Genomic DNA, 26,289 nt, shown 5'->3' with positions numbered 1-26,289 from the left:
TTTTGTTTGCTTCTTTTTTCCTAGTAACTTGTTCTATGAGTTTCAATTCTTTTTCAGGAATTTAATCAATTAAAAGTTTTCCGTTACATTAGCTTTCAGACTTCAGTTATTTCAAATGCACACAGTTCTCCTCTTGACCACTGTCTGATCTTCGAGTGTGGTGTACTGTTTCCTTGCAAGTTCTGTTAGTTTTCTTGTGAGTACTTATTTGGTGGGGCCTATTTTTTCTATTGGGGTCCCATGAGGCCTGAGTTGTGGAATTCTTTGCAGAGTACTTTGTATTTGCATCTTTCAGTTGCCTCAAGGGTAAAACCAGTCCAGGAGTGATTTTTATGTTAATTTCTTAGTTTGGGAGTTCTCAAACCATGTGGGTGATCTGAATTTTGTACTCCAAGTTTGTTGCACGATACAGCCTGAGGATTTAACTTTTTAAAATTAAAAACCCAAAGTCCAAGCAGTTTCAAGTACTGCTTCCTTACCTCTGTGCCAATGGATGGATTTTTTCTTGTTCATCCTTTACTAAAGGTGCAAAAGCCTCTTTCCTAAATCCTCACTTTATTTTGGCTTAAGGCTTGGGCTCCTAACTCTATAAAGGCATTAAAACCTATGTTCTTGACCAGTTCTGACAACCACCCCCAAAGACTTATCTACCTAACCCTCTGGTTTTCAATTCTCTTTACATTTCTTGCATCTGGGATTGCCTTTTTTTTCTTGTGAATTCAAGTACATATTTATATTTTTGTGTTACAGTTCATATTTTTCCCAGCATGTCTAGATATCTGTAACAAAAGATTTTTCCAATTTTCTTAGCCTGCCACTTAGGTAAAGCCAGATATTAATGATCAGTTTCTTGTAGTTCTTTTATAATTACAAATAAGAACATTTTGAATTGCATTTGAAGATCTTTGCCACCTTGAATAGTCTAGTTATAATTAGTACTTAACAGCCATTTTCATGTACACTTATAAACTGTTTTCCTTTTTTTTAAAATTCCACTTCTAAAATTTTCTCCTAGGTTAGTATTTTATACTAATTTGGAAGATTTCTTTGATTGAAATTTTCAACAAGGTACCAAGAAAAAGCGGTATTAAATCAAAGTCACTGACTGACAATTTATGTAGAATGGAGGCTCCTATGTTGAATTATAAACTCCTAATTCTTGACAGATAATTACAGTTCTTCCAGCTAGCCACTACAACTTCAAAATAAACACAGGTGTTGTCAAATAATTAATGCCATACAATCTACAATGTGAATTACAAAATAGAAGAATTATTAGATACAGTCATGGTAAAGATTGGAAAAGGCAAAAAACAAATAACGAAAGATCTACTCGGATGAAAGCTACTATGAAATTATGCCAGTACATTTTTAATATATCTTGCAATGAGCCAGTTAACAGGAGTTTTGGAGAGCAATGCTCTACAGCCAAAGTTTTAGAAAGAAGAAAGGAAAGAAAGGGGCAGAAAAGATCCTAGCCTAAAACTGTAAGAGCTGTGTTTAATTGCCACTGACGACTGACAGGAATGTCACCTTTTTTGTCTTTCTTTTATTTCTACCCAAGCTACTTTCCAAGTCATTCCCTCAACTTAAACTTCAGGTTGCGTGTCCTGCCAGCCAAATGGTCTTACTATAAATAGGCACATTCAAGGTTCCCTAAACCTGTCTTAAGATGGACATACTCTTTTCTGTGAACTTTTTAACTGTGATCAACACATAGTTTTTATCATGACGTTCCAACTGTTTCACACGCTGAAAGAGAACAAATGGGATTCGTTGAATGGTAAGGATGCCCATGTGTGGAACTAGGGGAATGCAGACAATGAGAAAACGATAGATGTGGTATATGCTTTGTTACGAGGAAAGACAGAAAACGATGAGAAAGGATACCTGTACCTGATGAGCTGTACTATAATTAAGAAATATACTGAACTAGAAAGAGCTCCGTGGAGGTAGAATCCAAGAGACTGCTCTAGTGGAAAACACTTAAGATGCAAATGAATTCTATCTGTTATAGGTGAGGTGTGAGATTCCAGCATTGGAGGAACAGACTTACAATGCTACCTACTCAAATGGCGTGAGTTCTCTAGTGTGGGCCAGTCAACATGGCAGGAATGGGGGAAAAGAAATCACGTATCAGTCAACTCGGAGAATAATAACTATGCGAACTGACTCTAGGCAACTTAGGTATTGCCTAAATCCACTAAGATCACAATTTGATCATTTTTATAAGAGAAAACATTATCATTAAAGCTTTATAAAGTGGCAGTACACAAAATCATGAATGCTTTAAAGTGGCAGATGGCCTAGCTATTTACTAGGGCACAATCCTCATTCCTAAGCTTTCCTAAAATGTTGTAAGGTTACAATGTTACACCTCACAGTAAACAGCACTTAATATATAGGGGAAAAAAATTAAGTCAAGGCCAGAAGTAAAAAAGAAAACATAGCACCTGGGGAAAATTAAGCATCAAAGTTCTGGGGCTGGAGACCTACTGCTCATCAGGATCTAAAATAAGAGTTCAGGTACACAGATTCAATTTCTTTAGATCTTACAAGTGGTGGAAAAGATAAAAAAAAAGATGCTGAATTAAGGGTGACTGGGTGTGTTTATTTGAATTTCCATAGAATTCTGCAAAAAGAGATGAAATATGCTTCCTAAAATTATAACAATCTAACACAACATTGTACATCAGCTATATTTCAATTAAAAATAAATTAATACAACAAAATAATAATCTAAAGTAGAAAAATTTTCATCTAAATAAATGAGTCTTAAAAATCACAAGGTATAGGTTCTGTTAGGTCCAACTTAGGTAGAAAATTTTACTCCTGAAACTGCTTGCTTCTGAATTTTAGGATCAACAGCCAGTTTTATGATAATCTTAAGAACAAAATGTATAAAAATTATGTTGATCATAGCTGAGCTTAAATTACTAAGACAAGTGAACTTTCCCGACCTCCAGTAACTCTGTCTTCCTTAATCATGAGCCATTCAGATAAACAGTTAATAGATTAATTTTTTTCACTCATTTAGCCCTTTCTTCTAAATGCCAACTGAATACCAGATTTTTTTTTCTGGCTTTGGCCTACTGAAGTGACACCTAATCAATAAAATAATTATGAAAGCAGCCTTCTAACTCAACAAGTCTAATTACAAAGAATGTTTCCATCTGGGCAAAAAATTCACCCAGCAAGTATAATGCAGACAGATTATGCTGTGTCATATTTCAACTTCCACTTTTTGTAAACACCACTGCACTCGGACCAGCCTCAACTTCCACTTTTTAAAGCTTCTTGTGTACGGGAACCATTTCACAAACAGGAAAAATAAGAGTACTTACTATTCCATGTCAAATTACAAATGTGGCAGACAGTCCTAGTTGTCTACTCTCTAGCTATTCCCAAACTTCATCCTTGCTAACAGAACTGTGATTGTTCAGATGAGGACAGGTGCACCTCTGGAATCCCAGGGATGTATGTATACATCTAAGTACATAGTGCTCAAGGCATGGGCCTGCATCCACAGCATCAGGATCACATGGGAACATGTTAAAAATTATATTCTTGGGCCCCACTCCCAGCCCAGTGAATCAGAAACTCTGGGGGTGGGGGCCAGCAAGCCGTGTTTTACCAAATTCTCCAGATGACTCTAAACCAATCATGAAGTCTATGCTCCCTCTGCCAACTACTGGATGAGGCTGAGTAACTGTCTGTGTGACTGTGAGCCTATCAGGAAGGCTCCTGGGAAGCTTCCAGAATGCTTTACTTGCTCACATACAGAGAATGAGAGGAATTATACACCCCTCCTATTTTTGATTCAGTTATTGTCACCTTCGTGCAATACCTGAACTGCAGCAGCCACCTCGTAATCACAAGGTAATAAACCCAAATACCAAGCCAACAAGCCAAGGATGACACAAAAGACTGAAAGGACCTGGTGACCCTGATGAGCTGCTGACTTAACCCTAGAAATATCCCATCTCCAGATTCTTCGTTAAATAATGTATTTCCTTGTGTGTAAACTATTTTTAGCTGGCCCTCTGTTAACCTGTAATCCTAACTATAACATCTTTGTTTCTCTTGTTGAAGCAAGCTTCCAAGGAGTATAATATTACATAATTCTCATAATATTACATAATTTTATATATATAATTACATACTAAAATATTCTACTTTTTATTACACTCCATGATATTTTACTTTGAAACATTTAGAAAAAAACGAATTTATAACTTTACCAAGTGAAAATACAGAGACTATTTAGAAAAATGTTATTGAAATTATATTCTGGCTTTGGTTCTGTTAACTAGTTTATGGTAACAAATTACTGAACAGATTTAGGCCTCAATTTTCTAACTGACAGAAGTCAGATTAAATCACTGATACGATCCTGTCCAATTTAAAGCATTATACTCAATTTAATCTTTAAGGGGTTCGAAAAGGCCTCTGTGACAAAAGTTCATCTTTCATTAAAGATCCAATTAATAGGGATTTTTCTGCAGTGACAAGACTTATTAATTGTTATGCAACTGACTACTGACAAAGATTTCCAGAAAAGGGTGACTGTGAGTACTGCACCCATCTGAAAGGCTGCAAGCTCAGGGCTTGCTGTGTGCCCTGCCAACTCCCAACTATTTACAAGAGGAGAAGGATGGTATTCTGTGGATAAACACTCCTAATCCAAGGCCTCAGATGCACTTGCTGATTTAACTTCTTCCCCATACAAAAGTCAAAAAGTACAAAACGCAAAGTGACTGGTATTTCTACCCTTCATTGGAATTGTGGCTAAATCCACCTAAGACAAAGGCAGAGGTGGGCTAAGAGGAGCCAGCAGGTCGCTAGGCTGCAAAGATGATTTAAAAACCATCAGCCACAGAGAATTACAAATGATTTATAATTTTTGGAAAGGAAATGATGTTCTTATATACTCACTGCAACTAACATCAAAGGTGCATAAAAACCCATGTCCAATGAAATTAACAGGCACAGAGTATATTTAATGTCATATATTCCAAGGCCTTTTCAAAAGCACTCAATGTCAAAAAGCTCTATGATGGCAAAAAAAAAAAAAAAAAAAAGCGAGAGCCATGACTTCCTCTAATCAGAGTGTGTCTCTCAGAACAAAAATGCTGCTGCACTGTTACGAAAGCGAACACCTGGTAACACCTGTGCCAACACAACCATAAAAGGCTGACACCTAAATGTCAGAATAACGCAAAGCTTTTCTGGTAAATGAACCAGAAAACCCAATACAGGTAAAATCCTTTTATAGTGAACTGGCAATCCAATCACACTCATTTATTATTACTTAGTTTCATTTTCTTTAATTAATATAATACTAAAACCATATGCTCAAGCTGCAGAACAAAATGCAAAAGAGAAGATGCATGGCTGACTTGTAGCAGATGTATTTCCTTTACTCCAGGATCCCCTTCAAAAAAGGATTTGAAAAAAAAAAGGATTTGAGGCTGAAATGGGATGAACAGTAGGGCAAACTGGACTGCACAGACGGGGAAGAAGTGGCATACACGGTATTTTCACCAGTGTACCTGCTTAGTTTCTAGATTTTTTGATATGCTTTATTTTAGAGATCAGTTTAAGGGTTAGCTTAATTGAGATTTCAGATTTAAAATGGGGTAGGATAAGAAATCTAGAAGAATAACTGCTGTTTGATGACAGAACAAAAGAAGCATAAAGAGATCACCTACAGCTCAGGATGCAGGTGGGCTGTCTGCCTACAATGAAGATTAGCTATAGAGTAACTGGCACAGGGAAGAAAACAGCAAGTCCACATCTGGGAATTTATCCTAAGGAAAAAAATCAGGAAAGCACACAAAGATTTTTAGCTCGAGGATATTCACCGCAGGACTAAGAAGAAGACAGAGAGAGAGCTGGTGAAATACACGACGCTATAGCTTTCCAGTGGAATACTCTGAAACAAGTTTAAAATAATGATACATTTAATATTTAATGACACACAAAAATGCTTGATATATACACTGATTAAGTGCAAAAGCAGCCTAGTAAGCAATATGAACTCTATGATCTCATTTTTGTTTTTAAGAATTGGAATACAGTTAGAGACAGGTGTATCTATATTATACCTGTGCATAGACAGAATTCTGGAAGTACACAAACCCAACTGTGGTGAGATCATGAATGCTTTTACACTTCCTGTTTTTGCTTAGCTGTAGTCCCTACTTTTATTTTTCTGTGATAAGCATATATTAGCTTTATAATAAGAAAAAAATGACAAATGTATTTACTGGGCAGATATACAGAAAGTCCTTGATATTTAGGGATATTCATTGTATAACAACTGCTGTCAATGGAAAAGAAAGGTTGGCTTTAATAGGTCATTTGAGAAAATGAAATAGCATTGTTATGTGGATCTGTTGTTTACAATAGTACTAGAACAATGGAATTTCACCTATAGAAAAATTTACAAGTACTGAAACTAATGTACTTGTTAGTTTGAGAACAAGAGACATACTTACGGTTGGGTGAAGTCATGAGTGATGAAATCAGAACTCTTGAACAGTAGGAAGATGTCGCTGAGGGTTTTACATTTCAGAGAACTATTCATTGCTATCCAGTATGCATCCTAAATAATAAAGCACATGCTACTTAGTATATATTCCAAGTTAGCTGCTATGAAAGTTCAAGCCTATAGCCAAAATTAACAGTGCATATAACTTGAAGGGTCTGAAGAAAAAAGTCAGGTAAGAAATTTTAGCTATACTGTCACATGTCAAGTTACGCTTCTAAACAAGGAATAGGATCACTGTTGGAGGCTGGACACTCAGTTTTGAATCGAGATGTGCAGGTGCTCACCTTTCAGCTCAGGCCCAAGCTCTGCCCTATGTCTTCCTCACTGATGATGAAAGAAAGGGATAAAGAGATATCAGAGATGCTGACACTTCAGCTAGAAGATCCAGGTATAAACAGCCTGATGAGCTACTAAAAAAACAGAGAACCTTCCTTTCTTCCTGTTTCTGGGGAGAGACAGCTGAAACTCTGAAGCTGGATGACTGCAGCAGTTAAGACCCCTGTCTATCAACTCTGGGAGGTAGGAGGTGACATATTCTGACCCATCGCAATTTTAAATGGTGAGAGCCTCAAACATATGCACCAAAAAAGTAACAACAGCAGACACAGGAGACACAAACCTCAGTGAAACATGCCTAAAAATGATAGAATAATAACGTCATTTAAAAAACGTACTTCTCCCATAGATAGATCAGACATAGGACAATAATATAATTTTGAGAAAACTAATGCTTGCAAAAAAAAAAATGTATGAAAGAAAGCACTGGCACATAGTTGGCACTCAATAAATAAAAAATAAAGGAACAAAGGAATAACTTAAAACCACAAACAATCTACCCATCTCAACTGGAAAGCCTCAAGCCAGATCAGTAGTCAAGAATGACTCAAAGTACTGCTCATAGATAAACTGAAAATGAGCTTCAATAACTTCTTTATAATAACTTCTTTAAAATTCCTCCCAATGAAAAAACGATGATGACCTTCTGGTTAAAGATGGTACACTGAATGCACAGATTTAACTCCACTGAAACAAAAGTAAATACACAACCATGCAAATGAATAAACAAGACAATTAACTCCAGGGAAAATAAAATGTTGAAAAAAAACCATAAGCAATGTACGGTATATATCAGCTGTGCACAATGTCTGCATAAGCATAAAATGAGAAGCACTGAATACTGATCTAATCAAAGCGTGCTACTCCTACAATGAGGACAGTGGACTAGAAAACAGTGAGGACAGGAGATGAGAGAGCACTGAACCTTTCTGTCCTAAAGCAGGAAATTGGTAATAAACACCTAAGATGGAAGAATAGAGGAGTAGAGGAAAACAAAAGAAGGTACTAACATATCTGAAAGTGGCTGCCTCTGAGCAGTGGGAAACAGTGAAGCAAAACAAGTGTGAGGACGGGCTGATTTCTGTAGCAAGCTTCCAGATCTCCTGAAAATTTAAACTGTGTATATGTGTCACGTATTTTAATAAGTTAAAAACAAAGATTAGGTTAAGTACAATTTATCATTCATGTTAGAATACGAAAAGATACGCACATGAGATGATTTTTGAAAATGCAGATAAGTCTTGAATGCTTAAATGAGCTTTGCTGACATAAAACTGTTTTCTACTGGAGTAGAAAAAATAATGAATTTCCCCCAGACTTTAACTTAAAAAAAAAAAATCTTGTCACTGCAATGTTGAAACAATAAAACACAATTTAAGAAAGCGTCAGTTGACTTGTCAAACCACTCAGTTTCTAGATCCTGGGACATTTAAATTTTTATTACTTTTCAACAGTGAAAAATTTCTCTGTCAAACTGAACAGCTGAAGTTTTGAAAGCGCAGAGAGAGGCTTTTCTCAGATTTCTAGGGCAATCAGCAACACAAGAGGTTGAAACTGTCAGCTGGCAAAATATACAGTATTCACAGACCCAGGGAAGTGTACTGCAAAATCAGGAAAATAAAACACAGGCGGAAAATAAAAATAAATTCCAAGGTATTTTCCCTAGCATTAGGAATATTAATCAGACCCTCTGTGGGGATATGAATTGAAATGGAAAAGCAAAACAAAGACTATACACACAGCGAGAGATTTACTGATGTGTTCCTACCCTTGGCGCACTCCAGTTAAGCTTTGGAAATACACTGCCCCCCAGGGAGTTGATAGCTTCTTGGACTTTAGTGGCGAACTCAGGAAATTCTGGTGCCTACAGAGAGAAAGAAGAAATCATTTGGGCAAGTCAGTACTAACACAATAAATACAGAAAACAAGATCAAAATCACAAGGTTCAACACTTTAGGACATAAAAAATAACTAAGAATACAAATTACTATCAGAATTTCTAAACTCAGCTAAATAAAATCAATGATCAAGTAACATTTATCAGAAAAGGAAAAAAAAAAATAACAAGTGCCAATGGCACTTTCCAAAACAACCAAGACCCACAAAGCTAGAGAGACAGATGTCATGAGGCACCTGGGGATGTGAGGAAGGAATGAATGGTTCTCTTAGCATCTACAAAAAACCAGTATCTATTAAATGAAGAGAGACAGATGGAATAACACCTGTGCATATACTCCAATTCTCAGAAGTAATGCCTCGCATTTAAAGGGTCAGAAGCCTTTCCATTTGCAGAAAAAGATTCTTGGCTTTTCCCCAAAAGGCTTCATAAGAATGAGAAATAAATTATGTGGTTAACTGTATTTAAACACTGCTATTTCCAGATAAGTTTTAATATAAACAAAATGTTCTTTCCTTTTTGGTTGGTTTTAAAATGTGTATTTTATACTGGTGTGAAACCAAAACATTCTAAGTGTCATTTCAACCAGGAAGCAAGTAGAAATACAGAGGTGACAGAACGTAAATGTAATTACAATTATGCTCTCCCTCGAGCCTCCCGTCACCATCAGGAGCACATGGATGTAGAGAAAAGGGGAGTCAGAGATGGAAGCGAAGCCTGCAGGACAGACAAGAGTACAGAAACACTAACACTGATGCTCTACAGTCACTTTTTCCCTTTATATTTGCTGCCCCCTATGGGACAACTGTAAATACTGAAATAGTCCAGTCATGACAAGTTCTTCCATAAGGGGAAAAAAAGTTAGAATAGGTCTAGACTAAGCTAAAGGAGCAGGAGGTACAAACTACTGGGTACAAGGATATATTTCTGTACAACACGGGGAATGATGCATTATTTTGTAATAACTGTAAATGGAGTGTAACCTTTAAAATTGTATACAAATGTTTAAAAATTAAAAAAAGAAATGATTACTATTGTTTCAAGTCACAAAGTTTTAGGATGACTTGTTATTCAGAAATAATCAAACACCAAAAAAGAAAACTGGCTTATGTTGATCCCCAAGATCTAAGCCAGTTATGACACAGAAAGTACTAGCAAAACAGAGTCACAGCAAAACAGACCAAAAAAATGAAAGTTTAAAAAGAAAAAAGGAAACATATTTCCCAGATGAGATATCAGCTTGAAGCAGCAGGCTGGTGAGTGCAGGGGGAGATCAAGAGCAGGCTGGACTTCCTTTCTTCCTGCTGCAGGTGTACGTGACCTCTGGACTGGTCTGCGGCACCTCTCCATTAGTTATCTGACAGCCCGCTGCCGTCTCCATCTCCTGTTATTCTTCTTCAGCTTAGATACATGAAAATAAACTGCAGCCACTTACAGAGGCTTGAGTCCTTTATCCTCCATTCGCCACTCCCCAGCAAAAGGAAGCAGGGTTTATATTAAGGCAGTAATTTCCTTAGAACACCCTGAAGTTGCTAGTTTGGCGCCCCTAAGGCTTAGTCCATAAAAACACTCACCTAAGACCTGCATTAGCATTGTTTTCAATAAATGGCAGTTACACAAATTTTACAGCACGAGGGATTCGACCTTGAAAGACAAAACGATTTAATTTTCCTATCCCATAAAACTTCACATATAAGGATTGCTTTCTAGTTCTGTATTACATTTTTTCTTTATTACGTAAGTTATAGGTGTACAATATAGTGGTTCACAATTTTTAAAGGTTATACTTCATTTATAGTTATTATAAAGTATTGGCTATTTTGTATTACATTTTAAAAGAGGTAATCAAGTCCCTCAAGTCTTCAAGTTATTCAACTTTAAGAAATTCTGCCATACTCAGCTGTAAAAAGCAATGAAACTGGGACATTTGTAGAGACATGGATGGACCTAGAGACTGTCATACAGAGTGGAGTGAGTCAGAAAGAGAAAAACAAATATCATATACTAACGCATATACGTGGACTATAGAAAAATGGTACAAATCAACCGGTTTGCAGCGCAGAAATAGAGAGACAGATGTAGAGAACAAACATACGGACACCAAGGGGGGAAAGTGGGGAGGGCTGGTGGGGAATGAATTGGGAGATTGGGATACCAAATTGTACACTCTAAATATATGCAATTTATTGTATATTAACTATCTCAATAAAAGTTCTTAAAAATAAATAAATAAATAAATAAATAAATAAATAAATAAAAATAAAGGATCAAGGCAAAAAGAAAAAGAAATTCTGCCATAAGGATCCTAAAACAAATCTAAATGATGAAAAGTTTCTGTATTGTACAGAAAAGATTGTGCTTCAGTGTAAGCCTATGTATTGTACACACACAGCACTTTCCACGTTACCTGATCCCAGCTGGGTCTGTGAGCTGGTTTACAACCTGGTAAGTTATAGGTAAGTGGTAACAATGAGAACTATTTCTTACGGATGTGAACATTCGATCCTGTTTGGTAGAAATCCAGCTGCCTTCCCTCCCCGCCTTGAGGGAGGCAAAACCAGTTCTGCCTTATTACATACTCATCTCAATGTTCCTAATCTATAAGTGTGCTATCCTTTGGCTTCTCTTTTGAGCCAGTTATAATATCTGCCTGGTTCCCTCAGGAGTTAAATAAACCCTTCAACATGTATTAAGTCATGATTCTACCTCTTCCTGAAAATTGTCTTTTAACAGATTTAACTAGTAATAGGATTGTTTTAAGCTCGTAGTCCAACCAGTGGATTTTAAACATGCATAACACCTCAGCTGTCTGAAAAAAGGTTCCTGTGTTAAGTAGGATGAAATCCACATTTTAATCCTATCCATGGACTTTCTATGATCCAAACTCACCTATCTTTCCAACTTTACCCACCACAGTCCCCCTGTACCACACCCCTTCAGAAAGGGTATTTCTTTAAAAAAATTTTTAACCATAAAATGTTTTAAATATGCAAAAAATATACACCCAGATCCATACATTCAACATGCTTGATCCAGACCTTTAAGTTTCTTACGGAAAAAACGTGACAGATACTCCTAATCTCCTTGCTCTCCTCCCTAGTGCCTCCCCCTCCCCACCAGCAACCACCATCACCAGACTGGGCATACTCTTCTACAGTCATGATTTTATACTTACAATACGTGCACCTGTCCATAACGCATCACATTTAAAACATCTACCGTAACTGCTATCACTCCACATGTATACTTTTGGCAAATTGCTCTTTGAAATTCACCATTGTGCCTTTGGAATTTGCCCACCTATTTGTTTCCATTTTTAATTGGGGCATTTCTGTATCTATACTAACAGACTATTACCACTGTAACTGTCCCACCTCGGGTCCTGGCTCACACTCCTATGCCGAGAGTGCTCTTCTGCCCTGAAAGCTCCCCTGCCCAACAACACCTAGTTCTGCCCAGTGAAACCCAATCACTTTTTAATCAGTTTTTTATTTTGAAATAATTTCAGACTTTCAGAAGCATTAAAAGGGTGACAAGAATTTCTATATACTCTTCACCCAGGCATCTTACCACACTTTTCTCATTCTCCCCCTCAACTCCCTTTCTAAGACATATAACTACGCAGAGGGGTGTGTGTGTGTGTGTGTGTGTGTGTGTGTAAAACGTACATTCTTTTCCTACGCTCTGTGAAAGTAAGTTGAAGTCATGATGCCCCTTTACACTCAAATATATACAACACTTATATATTTCCTAAAAATGCAGTAACTTTTTTTTACATAACCCAGCCAAATTACCAAAATCAGGGCACTAACGTGGTTACAATACCATTATCTCATTTACAGACCTTATTCAAAATGTGCCCACTGTCTTGAGAATGCCTTTTATAACAAAAGAAAAATGAGACATTTTCCTCTGGACCCAGGACCCAGGCTAGAATCGTGGACTGCATTTACTTGTCGTGTTTCTTTAATCTCCTTTCATCTGTAACATTTCCTCTCTCTGCTGTTATCTTTCATGACTCTGACACTTTGGAGAGTACAGGGCAGTTCCTCTATGTGATTTCCAAAATGTTGACTTTGCTGGCTGTTTCCTCATGAGTGGATGCAGGTCGTGCATTGTTGGCAAGTGCTGTGTCCTTCTGTGCCTCGTACGAGGAGGCAGGCAATGCAGGTCTGTCTCATCGCTGACACGGTTAACTTTAGTCACACTGCTGCCAGCTCTTTCCATGGTGAAGGTACTACTTTTCTCTTCACAACTGCTAAGTAATTTTGGTGGACATACTTTGAGAATACTCCAGTATCCTCATCAAATACTCACCCAAGAATTTTAACATCTATTCCATCAATTATTACGTGGTTGCAGACGGTGATTTCTCATTCTATCATTCCCTCTACAATTATTAGTTGGTGTTTTTTCTACCATAAAGAAGGGTTTCTCTTTTGCTCCATTTAATTAATTTAATCATTTGTTTGTGTCAGTATGGGATGATGGATTCTAACGTTAGTCAATGGTGATACTGCATCACTCTCATTGTTTGGTTATGACGCTCACGTATGTGGCCAGTGGAAGCCTATTCAGGCTGGTTTCTGGGTCCTTTGTGCCCCATGTGCATCATTCTTACTTTCTGACACATGTTGCTGCAGGCTCATCTTTACCTTCTCATCCCCAGTCTTGAATTTCTTCAAGGAGTTTCCACTCCTTTTAGTAGAGAAAGGTATTTACACACCAAGATCAGGGCACCAGGTATGCTTACTGCCAGCATGATGTGACTATGTTGCTTTTAAAGCTAGGCAGAGTTTGGTAAATACACACACACACATATTATTAATTTCTGTATTTATCTATCTATATTAAAAAACATGAGTTAATATGGATCATCTTTACATTTAGGGTCCAGGTCAAGTATCACCTCTCCCTTGAAGTATCTCTAGATGCCCTTGGTTGCAACCGTCCTCTCTGTTCTGATAGCACTTTGTCATCACCCCCCAATTGGGGCATCTTTCCTCACTGGTTTACATACTCCCTAATGTCAGGAATCAAATCACAGTCATCTTTGTTTACTTCCTAGAACCCACTATATGGTGCTGAATATGGGAGAGAACTAACGTGTATGCTGAACTGAACAGAATTTTCACAAAAGGAGAGCAGCTGACCTGAGTGACATCCAAAGTAAAACAAAACCTGTAAACATGCCCTTCCTACGTGTGTGGGTGCGCTTTTCATACCTAAGGAAATGTTTAGGCACTTACACTGTTTTTTCCCTTGTACCCTGGACATATCTCTTCCATTAAAATCAACAGAAGTATCTCCTTATTTAGAACTGTATTAGAATACACTCTCCCCTAAAACTAGTTTCCTTTATTATGCCTTTACATGTATTTGTAGGAAACTTTATAGAAACCTTTCTCTTTTATCTCAAAATATGAGGAGCTTCATCTGCCTACCATATTTTTAGAAATACTTTCATTCCTTTAAAAAGATTTTTGTTAAAACATATTTTAAGTTGAATTTGACAACACTCTGAGCCTGAAAGACTAAAACATGCTCAATCAACTTGACATTTTTATACAAGATACTGATTAAAGAAACTGTCATTTTTATGCCATTTAAGTATACTTGAATAAGTGAATGTAGATTTTCATTTTAATGTAGGTTCCACAGATCTGGGAACCTCAGAGTTTAATGTTAGGCTTGATTCTTTCTTTCGGAGCTTGACAGAAACAAGTCAAAGCACCAACCATGCACTTTAAATCAAAGGGAAAAAAGGGCAGGCCATGTTTGCCTGTAAACAGTGATTTAAGTTTTCTTTCAAAATAATAAATAAAAGCTTGAAAGGGTGAGTAAAAGGGAACTTAGAGAGGTCTGCATTGAAACCCAGAAGTGTCCCGGGGGACAGCGCGAGGCGATTCCCCACACCACGCTGCTCTTACCGTGAGTGTGGCTGTGTTCTCGTCGTCCGACCACTGCATGGAGAGGAAGACAGAAACAGAATGTTAAATGTGGGTAATGTACTGGGCTTCCAAAAAGCAGTGCTGCATCTAAAAATGACCCACAGACAGGAGACAGCTTTTCCTGAACGCAAGGTATATGTCCAAGTGAGACTTCTGTGTATCTTCTCACTTTACTGAATGTGTGCTAAGATCTCAAAGCCAGAACCATTTCAGAAACCATTTTGATTAGAACAGTCTACGGAACAGTTTGCTTTATTCTGAACCAACCTGTATTTCTTCTGCTTCATCATCACTGTCTGGCTGAGAACATGTTGGCGGATCGTCCCTGGAAGAACATAAAATAAAAACTGAGCAAGAGAAAGTTTTGTGCCACGTCGTCGTAATTCCAGGTGTGCTGAGTACATCTATTAAAAAACCAGATGGCCTTGGAATTAGAGGAGGATGTTAGGAAAAGTTCGCTTTGTGAGACAGAAACTAATAAAAACCAACATGAAATTAACACGCGTACACATCCAATAAGAGATGGTGGGAAAAAAACTTTCTGCCCTCTGCTCAGAAATCACTAGAAACAAGGGAAAGAAAAACTCAAACCCCACCTCTGAGGACACTAAATCAACTCTGAATTCCTATATGAGAGAAAGTGCCCAAGTCAAGGAAGACCAGACGGGACGAAGGAAGATGAAGGAAGACACGGAGGACCTGTCTGAGGAGCTGCTGGACACCCTGCGTGCGGGGCCGGGAGGCTTTTGTCTACACAGCGAGAACAGCACGTGTGGGCTGGTGGCAGGAATGACCCTGGATCTGGACTGGCCCCACTGGAGGGCATGGGGGAGAGAGAAAGGAAGACTCAAACACCCTATCTTAGAAGGAGCCAGTGGGCAAAGTGGGTATTGAAAAGGGCCACTAACAGCCAATCTTCACCGCCTGGGGCGGAGCAAGGGCTGAAAGACCGCAGAGGGAGCGACACTGCCCCGGAACCTCGAGGCTCAGTGAAAACACAACTGGCCCATGAAGAACTCACTCATATCACCGAAAACAAATACTAATCAGGATAAGAACCAGCAGAGGATCTGTACCAAGAAACTATAAGAAAAAAGGAAAAGGGGGACTTGTGGTGGACCATGGGCATTTATCCGTTCCTGTGTTCCCTCTTGAAATGCTACTAAAATGATTTAAAAGATCCCAAGGAAAAAAAGGACCAAAGAGGAGACAACTGCAGAGAAGAGATGACAAAAGTCTGGAAAACAGAAAGCCAGTGAGAGGGTAACCCGGTGAGCAATAGGTAGACCCTGGAGCCGTCACAGCTCTGGCTCAGAAAGGGGTGACCTGTGTAAAGTCCACAAAGGGGACAGCCAGACACGCCACGGTCTCCCTCACCTGGCACACCCCAGCAACGCATTCTCCTCCGTGGACCAAAGAGGGTAAGGGCTCCAGTCCATAGCCCCAGAGGAATATGGGGGTGAAATGCTAGAATACAACTAAGTCGTAAGTGGAAGTCATACTAACAGTGAGACCTCTTGTCCCCTTCCTCCCTCCCTGCTCCCCCAATACAGACAGATTAGACGAGTCACCTTTGTAGAGCCTGGACAACCCCAGAGGAAAGGCTCACAGATAAGTGTCATCTGGGACCCTTCCATCAACACCTGCTGATTGCTGGCACTCGCAGTCAACAAGCCCCACCCAGGTACACAGAGTTTCTGTGCGTGTGTGTGTGTCTCCATCCTTCACTCTTAAATATGAATAAAGGCCCAGAAGCATGAGAAAACTAAACAAAGGCTCCAAGATGAGAAGTTTTTAAAAAGCAGAGAGAAAAGGTACATGGATGAAATAAAGACAATAAAGAAACCAGATGAAAAATAATTTTTTAAACCATAAATATTCTCAAAGATAAAAGAAACTGCATTCATGAGAGGAGACCAGAGAACAAGGCTGAACTTGTAGAAACTGAGAACATGGTAGCTGAAATTTAAAAATTCAATAGAATGAATGGCAAAATCAAGTAAATTTTCAGGAAAGTAAAACTAAGAAGACAGACAATAGGGAAGAAATGATAAAATTCAGAGAATTAATCCAGTAGACCCAACATCTAAATAATAGGAGTTCCAGAAAGAAAAGAAAGAAAATAAGAGGAAATTATCAAAGATACAATATTTTCACATGTCTCAAAACTAGAAAACGTAAGTCTCTAGGATGAAAGAGCCCACCAAGTACACGTCACAACGAATGGGACAAATGAAAACAAGAGCCACAGATGATGTACACAGATGGCCACACCAACTCTTCCCATCTTGACATGCCCCTTTGCACGGTGACTCTGTCACTCTTTCGATCAAGAAACGGCATTTGTTCCCCACCCCTTTAATTTAGACTGGCTTCCAGACTCATCATGGGGAGGGAGTCGCGGGAGGGAGGGGATCTGGGGATATATGTATAAATACAGCTGATTCACTGTGGTGTACCTCAAAAGCTGGTACAAGAGTATAAAGCAATGATATTCCAATAAAGAGCTTAAAAAAAAAAAAGACTCATCATGACCAACAAAATGTGGCACACGGGACACCACGTGATTCTGAGCCTAGGTATCAAAAGTCTTGACAGCTTTCGTGCCCACGTTTTTGGAATGCTGCCACCACCTCGTAAAGGAGCTGAGTGTGAGGCTGAGAAATCACACGGAGAGAGGCCCAGCTGACAGTCAGCGTCCACTGCCAGACACGAGTGAGGCATCTTAAAACCAGCCAGTTAGGTCAAGCCACCAAATGACTACAGCCACAAAAATGACCTCAGCAAGACCAAAAGAAGACTCGCCCAGTTCAAGCATTACGGAGGTGCTGAGATTTTACCCCACTTGCAAGCTAATACGTTAGCCTGCCACAGTTCACGGACTCTGGCAGCAGACGGGGACTCCTGGGTCAGAAACAAAGGACTCCCACTCCCAGCATGAAGCAGGAGCTCCATCTTCGCTTCTGTTCCCTCTGGCCCCATGGGAGGTCAAGGAGTGACCCAGGTTGTGTTACAACTGAGGAACCCTGAACTTAGGGCATCTCACCTTTTACAATGAGCTGCAGGTAAGCCTGGTTGGTCTCTGACCCAAGGGGAGACACTGTCTTTATCTGTACTGGACAGTAAACAAGACTGCTCTCTGCTAGGGAGAGACAATATGTCTCTCTTCCAAGGCTGTCTGCAGCATAAACATCTTTGAAAAGACAAATCAAGAACAAAAACCTGTCAGCGACTCTGCTTCTATGACATGCAGAGACCCAGGGAGAAGTGCCTCTCAACACCCAGAGGAGCAGACAGTGACACAGAAAATGGTCACTGTTTTACATCACTGACTTCAGGCAACACAGATGACTGTCATGAAATAACAGCACAAGAGGCACTCAAGGGACTGGAAAATGCATTCATCACTCTGAAACACCGCTTTTGATTTTACATTAACAAAAAACAAAAACATGTTTGTAATCAGTGTATTCATACAGTTCTTCAGAAAAACTTACTGCAATTCCTACCACAAGATGTGTCACGGGACTGGGAAAGATGACGGAGTGTAGACATTGGCAAGTCTACCAGACTTGCTTTCCAAGGTAAATGTCTAAACACTGAGGACTGACTTGGTGTTCATATTCAGAAGGATTCTCTATTTTCTACATCACAGCTAGCACTAAGCTGGTACCTAAGAGCCGTGGGAAACATGCGAGCACTGGCTCTGGAGGCAGACAGACATCGTATGAATGTGTCAGCTCTGCCACTGTTAGTCCAGAGTGTGGCACCAGGATCCCGTCTATAAAATCAGGATGATAGTAGCTATTCTGCAGAGTTGTGAATATTCAAAACATGAATGAATCTGTGTTTTATAACTGGCATCTGTTCTCCTCCTCCTTAAGGGAGACCAATCAGGAAAGAAAGAACTCAAGACCAGAAAGGGGACAGTGAGGATGAGCGCTTACGTGGGAGCACTGAGTCAAACCGTCTGCCTCAGACCCAGCTTGTGAGCCCAGGTCAGGGACCACCTCGTACTGTACAGACTCCCTGCATCACCGCAGCTTACTGTGATTATTTAAACTCCAAAAACATGGCTTAACAGGACACTGGGTGCTTTTACTCCAAAAAACAGACACCTATTTATTTACATCTTTGACTTGGCTACTAACGAAGCCTGGACTCCCAAGGCAGGATGTCCCACCCATCTTTTTTTGTTTGCTTGTTTTAAATGGAAAGTTTATTTGCTCAGTACACCAAATAGACACCCATCTTGTTATGTTATCCCAGTAGCACGCTCAGTACCCAACTCATAGTAGGCACCCAACAATGTGCAATGAAAACGAATCCCTGTCTTTAGCAGAAATGCACGCCCCCTTTGCCACACCAACTGCAAGCAACGATGACCAAACCAAGCCGTGCCTCACAGCCCTCCTTAATGCTGTTCCCTCAGCCTTGAAGAGTCTTCCCTCCACCCTTCACCTGACTGCTTTCCACCCAAACTTCTTATCTCAGAGGCTTGTAAGTTCCTTCTTCAGGGTATTCCCTGACCCCCCCTGCAATCCTCAGCCCCACCCCACTCCCAGTAATTTAATATGCCAATGAGCACCCCTTTTCCTTCACAGCACTTATTACAATCTTCACTTATATATTTACTGGTGTGTATGTTTAACGTTCGGACTGAGATTAATGAGGATGGTGAGAACAGTTAGTATCTCTTAAGAGCGTGCAATATACCAAGCATTATTATAAAGGCATTAAATGTTTATGGCTAAACACTTTACACACTGTCTCCTTTTATCCCTGCAACAACCCTATTTACAGAAGAGGAAACGGAGGCACACAGAGCCAGAAACGAGCAGAGAGAGGATCTGGCCCTAGGCAATGTGACTGACAGACCAGCACGGCGCTAACTGACTCCCACAGAATACAAAGCTGAACTGTCAGCTCCCTACCTGACTTGTGTGTAAACTGGAGGGCAGGGTGAAGTGCTGTGCACTGTATCTCACTGCTTAATGGTGTTCAACAGGCTTGCCTCTGCCAGAAGCAGCTGCACCCATCTGGCCAACGAGAAGCACCATAGGAGCTCTTCCACAAGCTCAGAATAGTGAAAGCTACCCAGGACTTTCTAACCTCGGGTGGCATTTTCTTTATGCTCCCATTTATGTAAGCTTGCTACATGTTCTGTATCTGAAAACAATAAAGTTATGTCTCTAAATATCCCAAGGTTGAGACTCGCCTACTTATTCTGTTTCCTTATCCTGCAATTATTCCAAGTCAGTGAAGCTCTAAAGTAATAATTTTCAGGTTATTAAGGGATTGAGAACACCAAAAACAGAACTATAATCCAGAAAGCTACACAGAAGATCCATTAGACCAAAAAAACACACACACACGGTAAAATTAGTGTTACTGAAAACATATACAATTCTAATTATATTTCTAAGTTCCTTTACCAAAGAAATGTTCACCAAGCACCTCTTATGTATCAGGCTGGGAACACAACTGTCTAAGTCCCTGTTCTCATGAAGACTGCATTCTAATAGAACCACTAAGGGAATGCTGTCAGATGGAAATAAGTGCTATGCTGAAAAATAAAGTGAGGCCAGGAGACAAAAAGTGATGCACCAGAATGTGGCAGTCCATACAATGGAGTAGTACTTAGCCTTAAAAAGGAAGGTAATTCTCACACACACTGTAACATGGATGAACCTTGAGGACATTACGCTAAGTGAAATAAGCCAGTCACAGAAGGACAGATACTGTATGATTCCTCTTATATGAGGTGTTTAGAATAGTCAAAATCATAGACACAGAAAGTAGAACAGTGGTTGCCAGGGGCTGTTGGAAGGGGGGGATGGGTAGGTAGTGTTTAATCGGTACAGTTTCAGTTTTACAAACTGACAAGAGTTCTGTAGATGAATGGTGGTGATGACTGCACAACATTATAACTGTATTTAATACCACTAAACTGTACACTTTAAAATAGTTAATATAGCAAATTTTGTTATGTGTATTTTACTTCAATAAAAGAATTTTTTTAATAATTCTAAGAGAAAATTATTTCCAACCTAGAATTTTATGAGAAAGAGTGACGTATCAGCAAGGGTTACCATTGAGCTACTTCAGAAAGGAAAGTGAAGGATGAATAACATGGCTTCTGAGCAGAGACCTGAATGAAAAAATAGGAATGTCATTAAAGTACATGACTCTAAAGCGTTTCAAGTTTGCACTAAAGAGACCGAAGCACGGTACTTTCCTTTATAAACAGAGGAACTATTTGAACAAAAGGAAGAGTTATCATGCCTGTTTTCTAAAAGTAGAGACGAAAGGAATTACTCAATTTCACAACTTGTAGTTATTAGTAGAGGAAGTACTCAATTTTGAAAATCTTATTAATTGAGCATTGCCAAGGAATATAGGACAAAGATCAGCATATAATTTTAACTAGGGGAAAAAAGGGAGAAAATGGGGCCAAAGCGAATATACTTATTTTACATGGTAATCATTGAGATTTAATCATTACAACGTTTCTTATGCTAAAATTTAAAGAACTTTTTTCTGATATGTCTTACCTTCCTGAAACCACCAGAGTTCCATCATCAAGTAAATAATCCTTCACATTCTGAGGAAGTGGAAGAATGACACTGAAGAAAAAAAAAAAGCACATACAACAAAAAGGGCATCAATTTAAAAGACCAACCATAAGCAGAGAGAAAAAGTTCAAAACAATTTTTGATTTACTCGTTCCCTTTTAATATGAAGTGGGAAATGTTAACGATGGACATTTGGTAACGGTGGACTGGAGATTAGAATAGTGTGAATAAATACTGTGGTAAACTAAATTAGGTGCATATAACTACTCCCATTGTCTTTGTGGTAAAGACACAAAAACCAGCCAAACCCAAAGAACTGGACTGAGATCACAGTGTGAAAAGTCACAATGTGGAAGCAGCAAGCTCAGCAGAATTCTGAGTACAAGGGTTATGTGCCTTTAAGAAATTAGAGCTCCGCAGGTATTTGCAGCAACACAGGAAATGAGCAAACAAAGCAGAAGATGCACAGCATCCGACCACCTTCTAAGACACAGGGGGGAAGCAGGCTTTCGATGTGGAAACCTCTGGTTGGCAATGAGTGTGCAAGGCTAAGAATCCACGGTCCGTTTGGATGTGCACTCTATTCACCTGGTCCCCAGAGTACATAACTGGGCACATTTCAGCTGAATTGGTTTCAATCATAATTAAGGGATGGCAAAGCCATACTTGAGATCACTTGAAAAGAATGTATGGGATAACTTGCTTTTTCACTCTGTAATAATAAATCATCAAACACTTCTGCCACGGATACCTAGAATGCTATCTATCACTTTGGTCTTGAGGCATATATTTTTTAAAAACTGAAAACGATTAAAGCCTGCTTTCAGAGAGACCATCATTTGACTGCTGTGCACAGGATACTTCAGTTTTAGGAATTCATTACATCTGATTTATCAAAATTACAATGTCACATTCAAAAGCCTACTTTACTTCTTCAGGCTTTTAAGTTCAACTACCAAATCTTATTCTTCTATTTGTAAATCTGCTAAACTTCAACCAATTTCAAGTGAGTCTTATGGATGGACCTAAAGACTGTCATACAGAGTGAAGTGAGTCAGAAAAAGAAAAACAAATATCGTCTATTAACACATATATGCAGACTATAGAAAAATGGTACAAATCAACCCGTTTGCAAGGCAGAAATAGAGACACAGATGTAGAGAACAAACACATGGACACCAAGTGGGGAAAGCGGGGAGGGTTGGGGGGGAATGAATTAGGAGACAGGGATACCAAATTGTACACTCTAAATACATGCAGTTTATTGTATGTTAACTGTATCTCAATAAAAGTTCTTAAAAAAAATTTCAAGTGAGTCTTTGAAACTTAAAAGTTGCTTTAAAATTTTTAACTCTATTGTAAATATAATCTATTCAGCTTTCTTTTTAAATGCCAATTGTCTAATTACTGATAAACCTTTCCAAGTATTAAACTCTTACAAAACCAGAGAATTAAACTGTTAAGTACAGTGAATCTAAGGTTCTTGCAACACTCCAATAAAACTGAAAAACTTTAAAATTTATCTTATATATTTTAACATATCACAATTCTAAACCAATGACACAATTTAAATTGGAAACACAAGGTTAACCTGTTACATATATGCCAATTGTCCTCAAAATGGCAGATTCTTAAGGATATTAAATAAACTTAACGGGGGGAAAAACCCTCAAGTTTGGATTATTTCATCACCTCTGTATTTAATTCTAGCTCTTCCTGGGGTTAAAGATACTTACCCAACAATGTCATCCCAAGAGAATTAGACATGACCTTCCCAAGAGAATTTGAAGTTTACCTTCTCAGAGGCCTGAGGCTGAGAAATGTCAGCAGGGATGCTGGTTCCTAGACATCTAAGGTGATTTCCCTGACCACAACAAGAGCAGAGAGAGTCCTCTTCCATGTCAATAACATCTCTGAGTCCCCAGACTGATGATTTCAGAAGTCCATGTCCCCTGTTTCTGAGTTACACTAATTCTCAAATCTGATCTGAACCTGGACTTTCCCTCCAGGTTGCATCATCCCTTGACTGGATTCGAAACATCTATTTGCTCTTTGATTGCACTGTGAATTCTCTGCATAGGCTTCCTATTTGGAGGGTGAATAACTCTTACACATATAAGCCCACACTGAGTTAGATTCTGCATAGCTCTCAAGAGTCCCTGAGTCCTACAGTCACAGTTCTAAAGTCACCATAATGACACGACCTTGCATTATGTTACATAAGTCACAGAGGAGTCCTAGATGGCTTTATTAAGAACTCAGTGCCTATGAGTGGAAAAAAAAAGAAAAGAAAAAAAATCACAGTACAATAAAGTGCTGTACCAAGTGCAGATGTACCAAGACCACCAAAATTCTGAAGAAAAGGGAACCATGCCTGAGAAACTGAGGCCATAAACAAGTCATGGCCAGATGTGCTTTACCCAAATCTAATGAGGCTGTCAGAAAACAGCTTAAATCAGTCACTAAAATCCATGATGCAGGCAAGAATCCATGAGGCCCAACTGAAAGATGTAAAAGATTTAATGACAAAGTACCTATCTCATCAAGTTGATATAATTCTATACACACAGACAAGTTACTCTAATGGAATGGAGGTTGAAGAGGCCTTTAAAAGATTATTCATAACTTTCACATTTGAGGAAAGAAACATTTAGGAAGGTAGAGTGGATGGCCCAAAGTCATCTAGCTACTTATTCTTAAGCCTGAGTCAAAGTTCTAGAACTTTGTCAAAAAATGATTCTGTATTCTTACCTGCTTAATCATCTCTGAACCATAATTAATAAACTCCAAATAAAGCTGAGTCAACATTCAGAACATGGTCTCCCAGAATTAAAGTCAACAATGACAAACCTAACACAACTCCACCAGAATGACCTGGGTCATGGAGGGACATCCTGTCATATGTTCAGTTCCAGTGATGTCACCACAGAACTAACCAGACTAGAATTACGGTTCAAAGACAGAGTGAAGAATACTTTCAGGCAACACAACTTAGTTGTGGACTCGTAAGAAAATCCCACCCCTCATTGTTCACTCGCAGCTCCATATGAATGGTACACGTTTTAAGTGAACTAAAATTGTTTGGCTTTGATGCAGATTTAAGTCGAAAACATTAACAACAAGCAGCTTTTTGTGTGTTTACTATATGCCAGAAATAGGGGCAAGCATTTTTAATGCTTTATCTCATTTAATTCTCAAGACAATCCTATTATTTTCTCAATTTTCCAGATGGGGCTTAGAGAGAGTAAGCAATTTGCACAAGATGCTGGTGGAACCAAAATTCCAAGCCAGAAAGACGGCCCTGACTCTAGGGTCTAATTCTTAACCGTTATACTTTACTGCTGAAGGCAAAGAAAAACTCCACCAGAGGTGATGAAAGGTCCCTGCACACAAAGCACATGGCAGTTTCGAGTGAACTCTGTGTGAAAATGTCTGACAGGTTCACAAACACACCTTCTGTCACACTGACACAAAATAAATAACTCCAGCATCCTCTCAGGCCCTAAGTCTATTTCAATTATGCAAGATAATGAAGGACTGGCACATCATATAGGAAGATAACATCCACTGCTGCTGTTGAAGCTCTTCCTTCTGTTTTGGTGTGACATCAACCATGTTCAAATGCAAAGCTTTTCCTCCTTCGAGCTGCTCTAACCTCCATTACACCCTGGGGAACTGGGAGCCGATTCAATGCGTGAATAACAGGATGGAAAAGAGCTGTCTTTTGAATAATCCCCTTACGCTCTTCCAAACACTCACAATCTCAAAAGTTTCCCTATCTGTCGTCACACTCTCTGCACCGAGAATAAAAAGGAAGGGATGCTAGATAAATGAGTGGCATTCTAGGCCTAAAGAGGGAGCGGGCAAAAGACAAAAAAATCCTATGCACGGATACGCAGTTCTTTGATTCATCGTCTTAGTGTGGGAAAGCCTACCCTTGCCTGGTGCTCCAGACGTCAAGGATGCTTTTGAACATCTGGGGATACTCTCCTAGCTGCGTTGCCTACATCACCTTGAATGACCGAGTGAAGGATGAGACAGTTAATCCTTTGCTTGCCCTGCAAACCGAGCATGGAGATTCTTTGTTGTGGGTCAGAGAACTAGAAAACAAACACTGTCCCGCTTCCTCTTCCAGATGGCTTCCATCCCTGACGACACATAAATATACCTGACAAACGCTTCCCATCTACATGTTGGAGCTTCATAATAGAATTTCGGATTGGGTTTGTATGGTTGTTCTCACTTGACAGTGACCATAAGCTATTAATAAGTTTCCCTGCGGGTTAGTCTGTGGCAAAGCCCAGACTACCCAGTTCTGCGGATCACCACCCCCAATGGCAATTCTAAAGAAAGTGATGGTGAATTCCCAAGCCTGAACTAGCTTCATCTGCTACTCAGCCCGCCTCTGACCTTCACTGGGCCACGACGCCGCCCTTCTACCTCCCCAGCACCCTCCCTGACGCACAACAGGACACACGGCAGACACCGGCCGACTTCATTCATCTCCCCACCCGAAATTCCAGTCGGAAGTCGGAATCTCGGCCCTGGCGTTCCCAACCAGGCCTGCAGTGATTTGGTGCAGCTGGGATTCGCCCCAAATGTCGCAGTCCCCTGTTGCCCACGGCCCCGGCGTAACCCCTCCCGTCTCACCTCTTGATGGTGAGACTTCGGAACAGTGGGTACCACGCGGAGAACTGACAGTGCAACACATGCTCCTTCTTCATCCTCCAGCCGCCGCCGCCGCTGCCTCTGCCTCGCCTCCCAGCACCTTCCCGGAACCCTCGTCTCCCGTCCCGGAAGTGCCCGCCGAGCTGGTTCGGTTAGGGACAGTTCCGGTCCATTAGGCAAGGAGGCAGGAGTAAAAAAGGAGGGGAGGAAAAGAACCTTGGGGCGTGCTTTTCGTGTACACGCACACACACACAGAGTTCTGTCCCTGGGAAGAGGAACTCCGGAAGTGTTGAGACAAGGATTGTAAGT

The 26,289-nt window shown here is 39.6% G+C and overlaps 1 protein-coding gene across 3 annotated transcripts in view; it reads right to left on the bottom strand.

Moving 5' to 3' along the window:
- CDC123 (cell division cycle 123) overlaps positions 1 to 26,271 on the bottom strand; it is a 77,852-nt gene extending 51,581 nt beyond the window's left edge. For all 3 annotated transcript variants that reach the window (XR_009053033.1, XR_009053032.1, XM_057730255.1), the window contains exons 1-6: positions 25,963 to 26,271; positions 21,292 to 21,363; positions 15,005 to 15,062; positions 14,717 to 14,749; positions 8,658 to 8,753; positions 6,501 to 6,607 (exon numbers count right to left, since the gene is read on the bottom strand). Coding sequence is in view for 1 of the 3 variants with exons in the window: in XM_057730255.1 (XP_057586238.1) it covers positions 6,501 to 6,607; positions 8,658 to 8,753; positions 14,717 to 14,749; positions 15,005 to 15,062; positions 21,292 to 21,363; positions 25,963 to 26,036 (440 nt within the window). In the remaining 2 variants the exon portion in view is untranslated. The remainder of the gene's footprint in view (positions 1 to 6,500; positions 6,608 to 8,657; positions 8,754 to 14,716; positions 14,750 to 15,004; positions 15,063 to 21,291; positions 21,364 to 25,962) is intronic.
- Positions 26,272 to 26,289: the final 18 nt, after the last annotated feature.

Source organism: Hippopotamus amphibius, chromosome 4, assembly GCF_030028045.1.
Source record: "Hippopotamus amphibius kiboko isolate mHipAmp2 chromosome 4, mHipAmp2.hap2, whole genome shotgun sequence".
In the NCBI taxonomy this organism is placed as follows: Eukaryota; Metazoa; Chordata; class Mammalia; order Artiodactyla; family Hippopotamidae; genus Hippopotamus; species Hippopotamus amphibius.
Note: the sequence above shows the minus strand (reverse complement) of the source record. Positions and strands in the feature narration are given on the sequence as shown.